Source organism: Amblyomma maculatum, chromosome 8, assembly GCF_055883805.1.
Source record: "Amblyomma maculatum isolate TAMU_Amacu chromosome 8, ASM5588380v1, whole genome shotgun sequence".
Taxonomy (NCBI): Eukaryota; Metazoa; Arthropoda; class Arachnida; order Ixodida; family Ixodidae; genus Amblyomma; species Amblyomma maculatum.
Window position 1 is genome coordinate 81269537 of NC_139351.1, and position 16400 is coordinate 81285936.

Consider the following 16400-nt stretch of genomic DNA (forward strand, 5'->3'; position numbering starts at 1 on the left):
GACCACCTTGGCCCTACAGGCTTCCAACTCATCAGGTTTTTACATCCGACCAAGAAATTGATATGTATTGGTACAGTTAGGAGCAATATGAAAAGGAACTTGTGAACCCGTAGCAATACGAGCTGATTGTGTGCCAGTGGGTGTTCTAAACCCTGTCGCGCTTTCTCGACATCTGCTTTTGAACCTAGTGCGACAGCTCTGTACGATAACATGCTCGTTCACTGCGGATTCCGCTTCTGAAATCCGAGGCCCTGTTAATATTCTCACCGCTCTAAAAAATTCACATATGCATTGCCATGCTTGCAACAGGGCGTGTGCCATGTTTTTCAAACAACTGTATATGCCCAATGCTCCCCCATTGCCACGGGATCGCATGTTCCCTATCACATTGCTGCTACTTGTACCTTGAAAATACAACTCAACCTTGTACCAATAAGAGGCTGTATTCCTGCCACTTCAAGTTCAATGAGGACCTCCTCCAAGAAATGGTACCTTGTAAGGTAATCACTGAGACGTGAAGTCGCCGTAAGAGTGGAATGCCATGGCATTAGGAGCAACATTGCTAATACTAAGAAAACGTTTTTTAGCCTATACCAGCTTCGCTAGTGTAACAAAACACCATAGAGTCTGGGTACACTGGTGTAGCTGGTTAGGTTAAAAAAAAATGGTTGTACTGGTTTCTGTCATTGGAGCCCAATGTGATAGTGCTGCATTTTTTTTTTTTTTGTTTAGCACTTATGTTAGGTTGTGGGCTCAGCCTACAGCCACTGCTCTCAGCTGTCACGTGGACTACGTCAAACTCCGGCGACCAATCGGCGCTTGGCCATGTCACTTGGTCTTCTGCCGTCGCACATCCCAAAGGCCAATCGGCTCATGTCGCTCACCAAGGTTGAAGTTATACACAAGGAGGTTCAAACCTCCTTGGTTATACATACATTGCTCGTGACGTGGCAGAAGTGCTGTTTGAGATAAAGATACGAAGTTAAAGCTTTTGCTGTTGTTCATTGTGGTTGTATGGTCTCCAATAACCAGGCCACCTGTACTGTAAAAGCACAAATTTGTGTGACAAAGCAGCTTATTCCGAAACCGAAACTCGGAAGTATGTGCTATGATTGTTTACTAAATTTTAAGAAGCAAGTAGTCTACTGAAGTAAAATGGTGCATTTAGTCTTATTTTTGTAATAATACATGCTTTACTATTAATAAGTTTTGGCAGTCAGAAAATTGAAACCATAACCGGCCGACGCTAGCCGCCGATGCACATGTGCGGTCTTTGCGCTCCGCTAGCTCGGCCAACTTGAAACAAACGTTGTTTACACGCCAGCGTTTCTGCTTTATCACCTCCCAAGGTCCGTCTACTTTTGCTATTTGCTGACCACTTGCCTTCGATAAAAGATCTACCACAGTCATCGAAAGTCGCAAGAGGAGAATTCCCTTATGCGATTTGGTATCGCCGCTCTCACCGCCGTACGATTTGCGAACATAACCAAAATATCGCCGAGCGTGTTGCTCACCAGCGCGTTCAAAGCCAGAGCGCGGTTTGCCCAAACTAAGGTAGCACTACCGCAGCCGTCGTACGCGTCGAGAAGGCACTTCTGCCAGTCACCACTTGCCGTAACCGTCGCCAGAAGCCAGGATAAGCTCCCTTTCGAAATGGACGCTCAGGACGGAACGGCCCCGGGAGTTCTCAGGACATGGGACTTCAACGTGACGCCACAAGAACTGCACACCAGGGCGTCCAAGATCATGGATGAGTGCCGAAAAATCTTCGACAAGATCGGTGCGCTACAGGGTGACGAGATCACTTTCGACTCGGTGCTCAAGGTGAGCGACGTAGCTAACGAAACTTGTGCATTGTCATTGTGGTCAGCGTCACAATGAGTGCAAATTTGACGCTGTCTTGGGCAAAATGCAAAAAACGGTGAGAGGTAGCCTGAATTAATTCGTAGCCTTTTCTTCTCTCTCCCTCATTCCTCCATTACTGCATCAAGTGGTGGTCCACCTTCCCATTGATGGAGCAGTTGTTCCGTTACTGTAGCAGTTTTACAGACGCGAGAAACCATTGGGTCCACCCACCCTTACCTTATAACCAATTTTCAGATGACATGAACGTAGATGTGTCCAAATAAAATAGAAAGTAAGGAACTAGTTGGCAACTCACTGACATTACTGGCGCCCTTTGGTTATAGCCCTGTGGTTTCTATATTTGCTGTAGTTTTGCTGTGATGGCAAGCCACGACACCCTGATCGAACCTTATACCCGTAAAGTTACAAATTTCATCTGCACACCGAAACCATTTGACCATACTAAAACACTTGCTGTTTCTTGGAATCTCCACTGTGTAACCCTGCGGAACACTGCATAACCCTGAGGGAACTTTCATTGACATCTGAGCTTGTATGAGCGAAAAATAGCCAATTAATAAATAAAAATGTTGCCATCACTAGCTAATTTCCAAGTAAGCTTTAATGCATTAGCACAGTTTTTTGGGTGCACATTTCGGAGACTAGACTATGATGTCATTCACTTGATGATCACAGATGCGGATGGTGCCACAAGGTAACATGACCTCTCTCAACCAATTAGGAAATTCTAGATATACGCTGACTTTTTGACTGTATTGTGGGCTACTGTTATCGCATTAGTAATTTGCCATGGCCACCTTACCTCTACCCACAGGTACACAGTACCATGCCTCTGTGTTCCATGGATTCCTGTTCCATGATTACCTTTTCAACATGCCTGCTCCAAGAGCTCCTGTTTCATGATTCTCTATTTCATTGGCCCCTATTTAATGAAGTACTCACTGTCATTGAGTATGTGTTATAGTCGGTGCTGTGATCTCATCAACAGTGACGATTTTGTCTGATTAACCGTCACTACGTGGAAGCTCTAAGCCATACAGAGCTTTACTGGAAATGACGATATAGGCATGTTCCCATGATTAAAGTGTCAGTGACTCCTTTAATGTGTCATTTGCCACTTTTGTACTTTCCACTTTATAGGAAATAGCTGAGGCTCAACGTATGCTCTCCAACGAGAGCTCCTACCTCGAGTTGCCGATGTACGTTTCGACCAACAAGGAGCTTCGCGACACCAGTGCTGAGCTTTCTACTAAACTCAACGAGTTTGAGGTTGAGATCGAGTGAGTGGATGTGTTGATCTCTTCCCAGATGTTTAGTCTCATACTTCAGCCCTTTAAATTCATGACAGTAGGGAAACTGAGTAAGTGAAGTATGAAAAGGAGTGGAGCATTTGCTGCAAACAAGTGCTGGCTAGTGTAAGTGTTTGGAAGAAAAGAAATAATATCCAGGTTCAGCGCACCACATGCGAATTGTCTCAGATTGGTTGGGACAAAACTGAGAGTGTAATGGCAGGCTTCATGGAATAGTGAAATAGACAACAAATTACATCTTGTCAAGGTAACTATAGAGGAATGAAAAATCATAATGAAACACTTTGTCAAAGTAATTTTTGTGTTATCTTCGTATCGGACACATGCACAACTTCTTTCTTACGAAAAAAAAAACAAAAACGGATGTGTTAAGGGTGTGTAGATGAAGTAACAACAAACTCCATTTTAATTTCATGTAATAAAGTCAAGAAACTGTATTATATATAATACAGCTTTACAGTTAACAGATCCTTTTCCATCCCAGCCTGCTTCTAAGAGAGAATTTAGTACTGGTTAAATTTTTTGCGTTCTAGTTTCCAAAAGAAGCAGTGCTCTGAAACAAGCTGTGATGTCATAAAAATGCTTTTGTCCTTATCCACAAGCTAAGCACATTCAACTTGTTTTGGCACATGATAGCCTCAGTCACTTACTTGCTACAACATTCAACATAACACAATACCTAAGCTTAGTGAATAGCAAGTATCCTTCAGTACACTTCAAATTAGCCTATTGCTATGGTGATGCGTAGGAGGTTGCTGAATGCAATTTTAAAGGACATTGTGAATCGAAACAACGAACGGATACCAGGTTGAGGCAGCTTACCAGCACTTGGGGGCCGTTGGACAGTTTGGTGCTCTTTTTTGATTGAATCCTGTAAAAGCTTGTTGCTGATTAACATTTGTCTCATTTCTTTTCTTTTTTTTTTTTTACTTTTTTTGTGGTATGTTTGGTTTTTCATTTTTCCTTTCATTGATTGTTTTCTATGAAGACCAATATTCGTGAATTGAATACATTTAGAGCCAAGGAGCGTGCTGAGGTGTACCTTGCAGCTGTTTTTTCTGCCATCTCCATCGGAAAGAGACAGAACTGGAATATTAGGGATTTCCTGCAAAGCACCAAGTTTGCTTCTGTCTTTGCGAATATTGTTAAAATTTAGGCATATATGTTTGGGGCAGATGCAGCGTTGCAGAGGGATGGGAAGTTTCTAAAAATCAACCTATACTCTTTTCAGTGGCATCATTAGGTTAAGCGCCACCTGGTGCGGTGGCACAGTGCAACACCCCTCCCCCCTGCTCCAAAAAATTGCCACTTTCTTGGTCCTCATGGCTTGCTTCTATGGGGGAGTTCCGAGCATCCCACGGCCAGGCGCAAGCGGAGGAAATTTTTTTTCTTTTCCTTTTTTAAGACTTCCACATAACGTGTCGTGGTTCTTTTCCATCTTTAAGGCCTCCACACAACGACAAATCCCACGACTGATAATTCATCAACGTGTCACGTTACAACTACATAATTACATATTTACTTCCGAAACGAGTCAGAAAGAAGGGCATATCATAATTTTTTATAGAAAAGTGCACTTAATTGTGAAGAAATAAACAGACCAAATGATTTTGACAGGAATTTCTGGACCACTGCCATAAAATGGGAGAAATGTAAAAGACGACGAACGAAAAACTGAGTGTGTAGAAAAAAGTGCACTGATTACAAATAACTAAAAAAGAGGTGAAGTGGTAGATGCCGCCTGGATTATAGCATGGTTGCAACGTGCACTGTATCTTATACGTGTGGGATAGTGGAACCAGCAAAAACCATGAGAGCTCGCCATCGTGTGGGTTATTTTATTTTCGCCAGTTCCACCGACACAATGTAAGGACTATTTTGAGCATACACAGAGCAACTGCACTTGCATCGGCGGGAGTGACAAAGAATAATGAAATAGCGAACCAAAACAAAAATGTTAGACCATGTGAGTACGCTCGAAAGGATAAGCATAGGAATGGCAATCAAGAACTATAACTGGCCGATATCCAAAGGAAAGCTCAAACACAGAGAGAAGAACTCAAGTTACGCAACTAAAGCGCAGTCATTCAATACCTCCAATGACCACATCCTAAAACAAGAAGCTTGCAAAAGGGACAAGTGCATAATCAACTGTGCCGCAAATAAGAAGAAAGCATGCCCCTCGATGCATCCATTAAACGACCAAGAAGCGGCTGATGTAAAAAAAGTGTGATCGTACTAAAGGCAAATTTCTTCGTGTAATTGATAATTCTTGTAATTTAGTTTTCTCTTGCACCCAGACAGAGAAGTTGCCCATGTGTACTGATGCCATACTAACAGATTATATTTAGCCATGGAACAGCTTTTTGGAGATGTGTGATGACAGGCATCGTATGGCTTAATTATGAGAAATCGAGTTTTATTCCTATTTTAACAAAAGCCTTCTCTTGTTGAAGGAGAAAAAGCTATGATCATAATGCAGCGTGTATTTCCTCTTAGCTACACGTGCTAAATCACCTCAGTTTTGTCAAATGTTCCCGCCTACTCATTTCTCTTCGCATTTTTTATTTTTTGAAGTCAGACTTGTATAGTTTCCGTCTTAGCTAAATGCATCCTGCGCATTTTCATCTCGTTGCACAGTAATTGGTTGCCATTTCTACCTGGACACACCCCTTTCCTCTGCACCCCTCAAGTGTTGTGCCTGGCACTGTCCGCACCCCCCATACATCCCTAGTGGTGCCACTGACTGCCTCCTCTTGAAGCTGCAGCTAGGTTGGACAGTTAGAGTTGCTGCTTCTCGTTTGGGCATCTATTTTAATACTGGTCTTTGATACTCATTAATTGTGTAGGCATGTTCAAGTGGCTCAGTGTATGTGCCGAGCTCACATATGTGTCTGTTCTCTCTATCCCTGCGTTCAGCATGCGTCCCGACATCTTTGAAAAGCTGCTAGTGCTGGAGAGGAAAGACACCAGCTCCTTGACCCCAGAGATGAAGCGCTTCCTGGAGAGGCTCATCAAGCTCCGGAAGAGGGACGGTGAGTCTCAAAACTGGAGCAACAGCAAAGAATCGTGGGTGCTGTCTTTTGCCCAGAATGCAGGGGCAGTCTTATTGGTGCGTAAGGTGGGGGTGGCGACGGGGAGAAATTGCACACAAGAATACCAGGCTGATATCTTTTGTTTTTTTGTTTTTTTAATGAACATGTCCAAGAAACAATTGGTTTCAGTGGGACCACCCCCCCTTAGCTGCGTCTCCAGGCATAAGCCATAAATCTGCCCCTGCTAGAGCAAGGCCTAAATGCAAATAGCTTTTGTTCTGTTTGGCACCTTTGTTGACATACTTTACGCCATCTGCTATCTGTGTCTGTCATGCCACTGTTTGACCCTTTGCTTCTCATTAACAGCTGTCATATGGCACCTGTCTGCATATGTTGTGAAGTTTATATCTTTAGTAATTATAACCGCTGTGGGGTATACTGCGTCTTCTTTGACATTGGTACCCCTTGTAAGCCCCTTTTGGGATCCATCCAGCTTCTTTTCTTTCATCTGTATTTGTATTGCAGACCAGCATAAGTCACAATTCTATGGGTTAGTTTTGGTTTGGTTAGTTTATTTGCCTCGTGATAGGTATGGCGCAGCCTATCTATTCCTGGTTATAAAGTCAACACTCAATAATTCCAACTTGGAGGAGACCAAAAATTTTTGCAAATTGTGCTAAACTTCATTAAGGAGATACTAATTTGCTTAATCCTGATGAATTAATTAAGTTAAACCAGAACATCAAATTAAATTAACTTGAATTAATACACATATAACTTCAGTTTTAAACCAGTTTAGTAAGCGAGCTAAGCCTATGTTGTTTCTATACTGCAGCTCTTGTAATCAGCATAGTTTGCTTTAGTTAGTCACGAAGTAATGTTTTGAGTCGTCTGGCAAATGCATGAGAGAATAAATTGAAAATGTCTGTCGTTCAATGCGACACATTGCAAAATATTGAAAAAGAAACTGACATCACATTTCCCTAGTTAGTTTGTCTGCTATGCATATTTGAAATAGCCATTGCCTTTAGTGCGGAAGCACTAATCTAGAGGCTGCGATCGTGAGCAAAATCTTGTTTTGCTTTTGAATCAGCCGTGGTTTGTCAGCAACAACTGCATAGTAACACATTGTTACACTTGGCAACTGCATAGCAATGTGTTGCCAAGGCAACGGAATGTCATACAGTATGATGCTGGAGTCATTCAACCAATCAGTAAGAGAAGAGATTTAATTGATGACTAATATGTGTTTCATTCCAGCCAACTGCAACAAGCTAGGTGGCAGGAGAGCACAACCTGTGCATTACCGCTTTCGCGCGACGTGAAAACCTTAGCCAAAATTATTTGCATTTTTTTTTGCTACTCTAGCTTATAAGTAAAAAAAAAAAAAAAGCTTTACAAGCTTGGCTTTGTTGGAAGAGTTGAAAGGGGGCTACATTCCTTTACTGGTGTTCTCTGAATAGAGTCTTTTGATTTGCATAATGGAAAACTTAACATCATCATTGCTCTACTTACTGTGAAGGCCTCCACCTGGATGCTGAGGTGCAGAAGGAAGTGAAGAAGCTCAAGAATGAGATCAACGACCTGGGAGTTCAGTACACGAAACACTGCAATGAGGAGAACACGGTGCTCGAGTTCACCGAAGAAGAGCTGAAGGGCACGCCCGAGGATTTCATCAAGAATTTGGAGATGGTGCGTTCATGACTTTTTCTCTCGTTTCTGTCACTGCGGGACGGAAGAAGCCATTTCTGCTGTAGAGCGACCATTAATAGTCAATCTACTGGAATAGTTCAGTGCAATAGGTTTGAATCTGGGCCGTGATGGCTACATATCAGTAACATGAAATCACTATCATCACTAGCGAAACTTCTGTTTCACTGTCACCAGAGTCTGTGTGCATCAATAATTCATGAATATATGCTGCATTATTCAGGCAAAGCTTCAGTCTCGGAGGAGCATGTCAGGATTGTTCACTGTAGTAAGAATGAAGAAGATAAAAAAAAAAAAAGTGATGCGACCACGGCAACAAATTCTCAGCACCTGGCCTTTGTCCGTGAAAGTATGCATAAACTCAAGATTTAACAATTGAACAATAGGTGGTGGGAGAAGTCCAAAATGTTTTTTGGGCTCAAGTAAATTTCAGTGTGGTAAGGGTGAGAATGAGATGCAGCAGGTATTTATTTGGGGGAATTTGTTTTCATGGTCGCAGCAGTTGCTTTTTTTTAATCATCTGACTATAATGAACAGTTGCAACATAGTGGATGTCCCTCGGAGACTAAAGCTTTACTTGACCGATGCAGTTGACATGCACAAATTAGTATTGGTAAACGCAGACTCTGATAACAATAAAACAGAAGAAGTTTCGCTACTGAAGAAAGTAATGATGATGCCCGCCAGCTAAAAAGCCTGCAAAAAAAGAAGGCACTGCTCTGTGTAGCAAGTGATGTTGTGTAAAGGGTCCATTTTGAGTAGCATATCTGGGCGTGGCACCCAGAGGGATAGTCTTCACCTAGACCTGTCCTGTGTGGCCACCGTATCCTGCAAGCTGTGTGATCTAGCCATCGGAAGTGCAGTCCGCTGTCTCCCTAGTAGTCTTTCTTGGGAGTTTCAGACAGACGTTAGAGAGATGTTCAAGTGGTGAAAAGTTCTTCTCTGGTTGCAGAAAGTGGAATTGTGGCTGTGTGCCTTGCATGACTAGAAAGCAGAAATTCAGCAAAACAGATGCACGCTCTGCTCCGTTGCAAAAAAAAATATTCTGAGAAGGAGATCGAAAGTAATAACAAGTTTCAATAAAAGTAATGGATTTTTATGTGCCGCCACAGCGGCACTGCAGGCTGTAGCAGGCGGTTCGTGATTGGCTTTAAAGACGTGCGTGCATTTCTTTTTTTTCTTTTTTCATTTTGCTTCCATCATTTTGAGATTTTGTGCCAGTGAACTTTCTTCATCAGCCCTAGCAATCGTTCAGCCACCATGATGTGTGGTCGGCAGGGGAGCATGGTTTGGACAGAGACACAAGGCAAGCAGCAGGGGACTGCTGCCAAAGGGTAGTGGCCTACAGCTAGCCTAGGCCTGTCATTATTTCGAGAATGCCAGTTGATATAAGACGCAAGACATACCCCAGGGGGCACAAACCATCGGTGCATTATCGGCATGACATTGACTATGGCAGGCCCAACATAAGACCAGCGATGGCCAACACAGTACCAATATTGGGTCGATAGTTTGTGCCGCCTGAGGCAGCGTGCTCCCCTCGTCAAAGTGCCGAGCCTAAGGTTTGTTTGCCTAGCTTAAATCGTAATAACTCAAATGGGGGGCATAAGGCTGGCTCTCTTACAGTTTTCAAGGGTTTCTGCGGAACATGTGCATGTACAGAGTCGTCCACTTCTGTCTATAACGCGGTCACGGCTTTCACAGCGCCTTTGCATGTGACTGGCCGTGCAATAAAGTTAAGTAGCAGGCCATCTGCATTTGTATCGCTTTGCTTCAATACGCGCCTGCATCAGACACAATGTTGGTTTGAAAGCAGTGACCGTGTTATAGCTAGAAGTGGATGACCCTGTACTTCTTTTGTTCCATTTAATTTTTTTGTGCCTCTGGCTTCTGTGAGGGGACAGCAAGCAAAAAGGGCTGCATATAGTTTCATGGGGTGCATGGGGCCAATATACATTGTCTGATGCCCAGCAGTCGTGTGGCCCTTCCCAGGTGGAGTCTGGTAAACGCAAGGTGACTCTAAAGCACCCGCACGTGGTGCCCATCATGAAGATGGCTGCCAATCCCGAGACCCGTAGGAAGGTCAACTTTGCCAGCGAGTCTAGGTGTGTGTATGTTTCTTTGTGCTTGCGTGTGCAGGCTTTCCCATGTGCTCATGTTGTGTGTAAATAGTTGACACTCAGCCGTATAGTTTAAAAACACTTTATGTGCAAGTTGCAAAAGAACAGCGGCGAAAAAATGACGAAAAAATACACGCAAACACAGGATAGGTGCTCACGGCCACTTAGCCGTCAACCAACTGTAGCGGTACCAAAATGTAATCAAAAAGGGGCGCGGGACAGTGGTGGGGCAAATGTACTTCCGTAATAAATGTGGAAACTGCTTAGGCAGTGGTTTGCAGTCTCCAGTTATCTCTGGTCACCTTACCCCTTGGAAACTTTTTAATTTCATATTCACCCATGCCCATATTCGCCTGAGCTAAAATTACATCAGCTATGTAAGTTGTCGGTTAAAATCCGGCTTAGCTTATCAGTTAAAGTCTAGTGTGTGTTTTTTACATATGTGTGTCTCTGCACATGTCTCCTTGATGTGCACCTTTCTGATTTTCAATGTGGTGATGTATCCATTGGCTCTGTCCACAGCTTGGTAGTACACCACACACCGCAGTGGCACTTGCCACTTGTGGCGGTTTATGATAACTCTGAGTGTACATAGTTATTGGCGATTGAAATGAGGGGATAACACCGCTCTGACTTTATTTGCAGTGCAATTTGGCTACGTTTTTTTGTTGTTTTCATTTCCTTTGGTCATCACTGGTTGTCCCTCCGTTGCCTTTTCAGGTGCATCAAGGAGAACATCCCATTGCTGGAAAAGGCCATCTCCCTGAGACACAAGGTACGGCGGCTAAGTGTGCAGTTGCTCGCTTGTGACATCTTTTAAGTTGTAGAACACAGGATTTTTCACTGTTGTCTCTCAGTGTTATAGGTCCTCGTTGCGTTGCTTCAACATGGTAGATTAACAGTCCGCCTTGTTAGGCCGCAGGTCACTGAATCTCTTACCGAAGCGCAGCTTCTGTAGGGCAATGAAGGACTTGCAATCGTCGCTTAAAAACAGCTTTTGATTTGCAGCACCTATTTTAATCTCTCTCTTTTTTTTGTGTGGTTCTCGTATTGTTTCTGGTGTGGTCACTTAATGATGCAGGAACATTACCAGTGTTTCACATCACTAACCAGCAGCACAGAGGCAGCAAATCATGCCTGACCTATTAATAATCAATTAGGAGCACGAGAAAAAGTGGTTTGACTGTATAGAACATTGCAAGCATCTTGAAGACTTGGTTACAGTGCATAATCTGGAATACGTTTGCAAGGATTGTTTGGAGATGAGAGGTTGGCCCAGAAGCATAGAAAGAGTGCTGTCCTCAGTATGACCTCTGTGTTTTTTTAAAGAAATGCCTGCCTTGTTCACCTATTTTAATCTCTCTCTTTTTTTTGTGTGGTTCTCGTATTGTTTCTGGTGTGGTCACTTAATGATGCAGGAACATTACCAGTGTTTCACATCACTAACCAGCAGCACAGAGGCAGCAAATCATGCCTGACCTATTAATAATCAATTAGGAGCACGAGAAAAAGTGGTTTGACTGTATAGAACATTGCAAGCATCTTGAAGACTTGGTTACAGTGCATAATCTGGAATATGTTTGCAAGGATTGTTTGGAGATGAGAGGTTGGCCCAGAAGCATAGAAAGAGTGCTGTCCTCAGTATGACCTCTGTGTTTTTTTAAAGAAATGCCTGCCTTGTTCACCTATTTTAATCTCTCTCTTTTTTTTGTGTGGTTCTCGTATTGTTTCTGGTGTGGTCACTTAATGATGCAGGAACATTACCAGTGTTTCACATCACTAACCAGCAGCACAGAGGCAGCAAATCATGCCTGACCTATTAATAATCAATTAGGAGCACGAGAAAAAGTGGTTTGACTGTATAGAACATTGCAAGCATCTTGAAGACTTGGTTACAGTGCATAATCTGGAATACGTTTGCAAGGATTGTTTGGAGATGAGAGGTTGGCCCAGAAGCATAGAAAGAGTGCTGTCCTCAGTATGACCTCTGTGTTTTTTTAAAGAAATGCCTGCCTTGTTGAACTGGCACTCATATTTTGCTCTTGATCGCTTTAGCTGTCTTCCTTTTTTTTTTTTTTTTTTCCAACTGTTAATGGAGGTGCATGGAAAGTATGAACAAACATGTTTCCCTTTAGTGCTCAGTTTGGCCTCAGCCCAGGCACATGCCCTCAGGAGACCTTTACCATGCTTTCGCTTGTATGAATTCTTAATAGGCATTGAAAATGTGCTTACATCTTCCTGTCTCTTATTTTTTTTGCTCCTTGCTTTTTGCCTTTTCGCTTTTATCAATGCCCTTTCGTCCCCACTTCTCCCATGCGCAGAAGGCTCAGATCCTGAACTACCCGACTCATGCCGATTTTGTCACCGAGCTGCTGATGGCTCGCTCGGCAGCCAATGTGCGGCGCTTCCTCACTGACTTGGCCGACAAACTGCAGCCGCTGTGGGCCAAGGAGAAGAAGGTGATGCTTGAACTCAAGGAGGAAGAGGTACGTCTGGTCAAGCCCATTTCTCGGTGCCTGCGAGCATGTGTCCGTTCTCTATTCTTCCATAGAACACATGCTAGAATAGGGAAGGGACACACATAGCATGTGTCCTTTCCCTATTCTTGCGCCCTGTCGTGGCGCTGTGGTTAGGGCACTCGACTGCTGTTCCCAAAGATGTGGGGATCGAGTCGTGGCCGCGGTGGCTGCCGTTCAAAAGAGACGAAAAGCAAGACGCCCATGTGCTCTGGTGTGTCAGTGCTTGTTATAGAACTCCAGGTGGTCGAAATTCCGGACCAGACCAAACCTACTCTTGCTGATCCACCTGATGGCTGTATTGAGTCCGTCTTGCACCAACATTGGGTGGGCAGACTGAGCTTCTGTGAAGTCAACAATACTGCCATTTTCTAGCTGCAGGTCGGTGGTTGTCGCCCAAATTTGGCCGTACAATCAGTCACATGGTCATCCCTCTTGCTGCTTTTAGGGATGGAGACAGTGTTTTTTTTTCAGGGTTCGCTTGCTTTGATAAGACGTTGAGACATCAGTTAACTTGGATAACTGTGCCAAATCCCCTGGGCTCTATAAATAATTAACAATTAGTTTGCTTCGGTCCTGCTGTGTTGGTGCAGTGCTAAGGGCGCTAAACTACTGTGTCCAAGGATTCGGGATCAAATACCAGCTGCGGCGGCCGCTTTTCAATCGAGGCAAAAAAGCTATAGGGTGCCCGTATGCTGTGCAATGTCAGTGCATGCTAAGGAACCCCAGATGGTTGAAATTTCTGGAGCCTTCCACTACAGCATATCTCAGCCTAAGTCACTTTGGGACATTAAACCTCCAAACCAAAACCAATTTATTTGCTTCTACTCTGTAGTTTAAATTTAATGCGCTCGTGCACTGTGCGATGTCGGAACACGTTGAGGAACCCCAGGTAGTTGAAATTTCTGGAGCCCTCCACTATGGCATGTTTCATAGCCTGAGTCACTTTGGGACTTTAAACCCCCCAAAACCGAAACAAATTTATTTGCTTCTACTCTGTAGTTTGAACTTCAGCACCCAGATAGTTTGTTATGCCAGGACTTGGTACTGTATCAGGTGGGGCATAGAAGGACTGCAGTTTAATAGCAGTTTATCTGTACACTGTAATTTTGGCACCTGTGCCATGCTAGCTTGGAGGTTTGAGGGAATTAAAACATTCAAGCAGCAATTGCAGTTTTTATATGCTGTGCAATTCATGCTTGCTAATGCTTTACACATCATCACAAAGCAAAATTACTACAAAAAGTTTGTCTCTGCTCCTTTAATGAAGACTGCTTAATCAGCTTCTGTCAATTCCTGTGCAAGCTTTGTTCTTTCTCTTAGTCAGGAGTTAAAATTTTCTTTAAAAATACAAAAACGTTAGTGCATCGACTTCAGTTTTCAAGTGTTCGGTATACTCCTGACGTGCATGCCGCTGGTAGTTATCTTTTAGTAGCAGTTACACTTAGTCGAAAATAGAAATTTACAAAATATTTAAATAAAGTAAATTTTTAATTTAATTTTCTTTTAAATTTTAAATTAAATATTTAGGTAAATTTTAAAGTATGGAAGCTATATAGGGCCATGGTGAGACTTTGTTAAGTAGTGCAGTTGTGCATTTAGGGACACCTGTTGTTGCAGTACCTTACGTCCGCCTTGGAAACCAGGAGGTTCCATCTGCTCGCCAAATGTCGTCTGCTATCATAGCACTGTTTATTCATTGTTATCACCCACTTAAGGCAGTTAGTGCTTGGTAAGTAGATTTCTCCACACACAAAGGCAGTGATGGGGAGGAATTCATAAGCGTTGTGAAATAACATCAATGTTCTGGCTACTGCAGTGGTCAAGCGGCACTTCCATTGTTGTTAACGCTCAGACCATGGGATGCCTTGCACCGTCACTCAGCTGAGTGCAAGAGTCGGACAATAACATGACAACACAGTCTAAAAGTAAACAGCTGTTTGTTTTTGTATTACGGTTTGGTTAGGTTCTAACTGAAAACAATGTTTACAGTTAAGTAAAACCAATTGCTGGGCTGGTTGGTACATTTGAACGAAATGGAAAGGTTCTACTGCGCTGGCAAAGACAAACACACAGATAGACACAGACAGGACAGGTGCTGTCACAGCGCCTGTTCTGTCTGTCTATCTGTGCATTCGTGTTTGTTAGCGCTGTACAAGCTTTCCTTTGGTTAGGTTAGTCATCACTGAACTTTTGTGACATTTTTTGACTATTGACATTTCCATCTGCAAACACAGCTGTACCTACTGTCGGCATCAAATGAAATGTCAATGGTGGAGCACATGGCGCACGGTACAGTTTACACCACTTGCCAGCTGTGATCAGAGATAGATGCACTCATTTTGGTCTGCGATAGTTTTGCTTTTATTTTCTTTGACAATCAGTGTCTCGCTTTGCCATTGGAGTGCCACACGCATTCTTTCTACTGACCGTTAACTGATTGGTCCTTTCCATTGTTCACATCACAGTTAGGTGCTGTGTGATGCTGGAATCTAAATCAAAGTGTTCTAGGCCACGAAGCTTGCAAATCAACTGCTCGTGATAACAGAAGGGTCAAAATATATCATAAATGAGTTGTGATTGCTTGTGGGATATATTATGTTAACAGAAAAAAAAAAAAAACTAAAAACAAAAACAAACTATAATCTGTAATGTAAACCACAAACAGCAGGCTGAATTTTCAAAAGGGAACTGAGAAGTCAAATTCCTACTTAGTGATACCAGAGTTTGTTAACTGTAGTGCCTCTGGGTCCACTATGCATATAGCTCGTCTTAAGCCTTTTTACTTCGTGTCGTAACACTGACTGATGATGGTTCTAGTTTCTGTGAGCTTGCACTCTGTGGGCAAGTGCAGTTTGCTTACATCAGCCTTGGAGGCCTCATTTCGATGGAGGGAGAACGGAGAGACGTCCCTGTGCTGTATGATGTCGGCGCACGTCAAAGATCTCCAGGTGGTCGAAATTACTCCACAGCCCTACACTATGGCACCTCTTTTGCTTGTTCTTCTTTCTATCCCACTTTCCTTCCTTCCCTTACAGCGCAGTCCAGGTGTGCATTGAGAAGTGTGACAGGTATCACACTTTTGTTTTTGTAGTGAAAACCAGTTTATCTAAAGGAAAAAAAAAGGCTTCAGCATTTGCTATCTTCAGACTGTGCTGTGCACTGCATCCATATCTTTGGCGCCCTTCCCCCAGTGCAAGAAGCAGGGCGTCCCCTTTGATGGGGAGCTGCACGTGTGGGACATGGCCTTCTACAAGAACCTGGTGGAAGAGCGCCACTACAATGTGGACCAGGAGAAGCTGCGGGCCTACTTTCCCCTGGACGTGGTCATGAAGGGACTCTTCGGCATCTACGAGGTGAGCAAAAGATTTGGGGGACACCTTTAAGGTTACGATGCGACATTGTTAATGGTCAGCTCCCTTTGTGAATCCTTGTTCGCGTACATGAACTTTTCTGCTTGCTTAAGCCCTAATCTCTTAATTTATGCCCCTGTTACACCACACCGTGTGAAGGCCACACAGCATAGGTATAAATTTCCACTTTAACAATGCCGTACAAACATGCCTGTGTGGTCTAAAGGTAGAGTAACAGTCCATCTGGGGATCCAGGGGTCCTGGGTTTGGTTGCATCACCATCCCATTTCATAGTAGCTGAGCGAGTCGGCAGCTCTTGCAATCTTGGTCATGTCATGTATGGTCTTGAGACGTCACGCAGCCAGCCGACCTGTCAATGCCCAACCATTTCACCTGCCAGCTGCACCTACCAGAGACCAATGTTAAATTTTCCACAATTAGGGCATTTAACGCTATGATGCCAAAATGATTCAGTGCTAGGTGGAAGGAG

The 16400-nt window shown here is 43.4% G+C and overlaps 1 protein-coding gene across 2 annotated transcripts in view; it reads left to right on the forward strand.

Moving 5' to 3' along the window:
- The first annotated feature begins 1242 nt into the window (after positions 1-1242).
- Positions 1243-16400, forward strand: part of LOC146181609 (thimet oligopeptidase-like) — a 33014-nt gene continuing 17856 nt past the window's right edge. Inside the window, exons 1-8 of one of the 2 annotated variants that reach the window (XM_084576616.1) lie at positions 1243-1824; positions 3007-3146; positions 6096-6211; positions 7734-7903; positions 9896-10026; positions 10762-10816; positions 12363-12527; positions 15752-15913. In XM_084576616.1, coding sequence (XP_084432742.1) covers positions 1438-1824; positions 3007-3146; positions 6096-6211; positions 7734-7903; positions 9896-10026; positions 10762-10816; positions 12363-12527; positions 15752-15913 — 1326 coding nt within the window. In that variant the 5' untranslated portion in view covers positions 1243-1437. The remainder of the gene's footprint in view (positions 1825-3006; positions 3147-6095; positions 6212-7733; positions 7904-9895; positions 10027-10761; positions 10817-12362; positions 12528-15751; positions 15914-16400) is intronic. The other variant, XM_084576617.1, reaches the window with a different exon arrangement.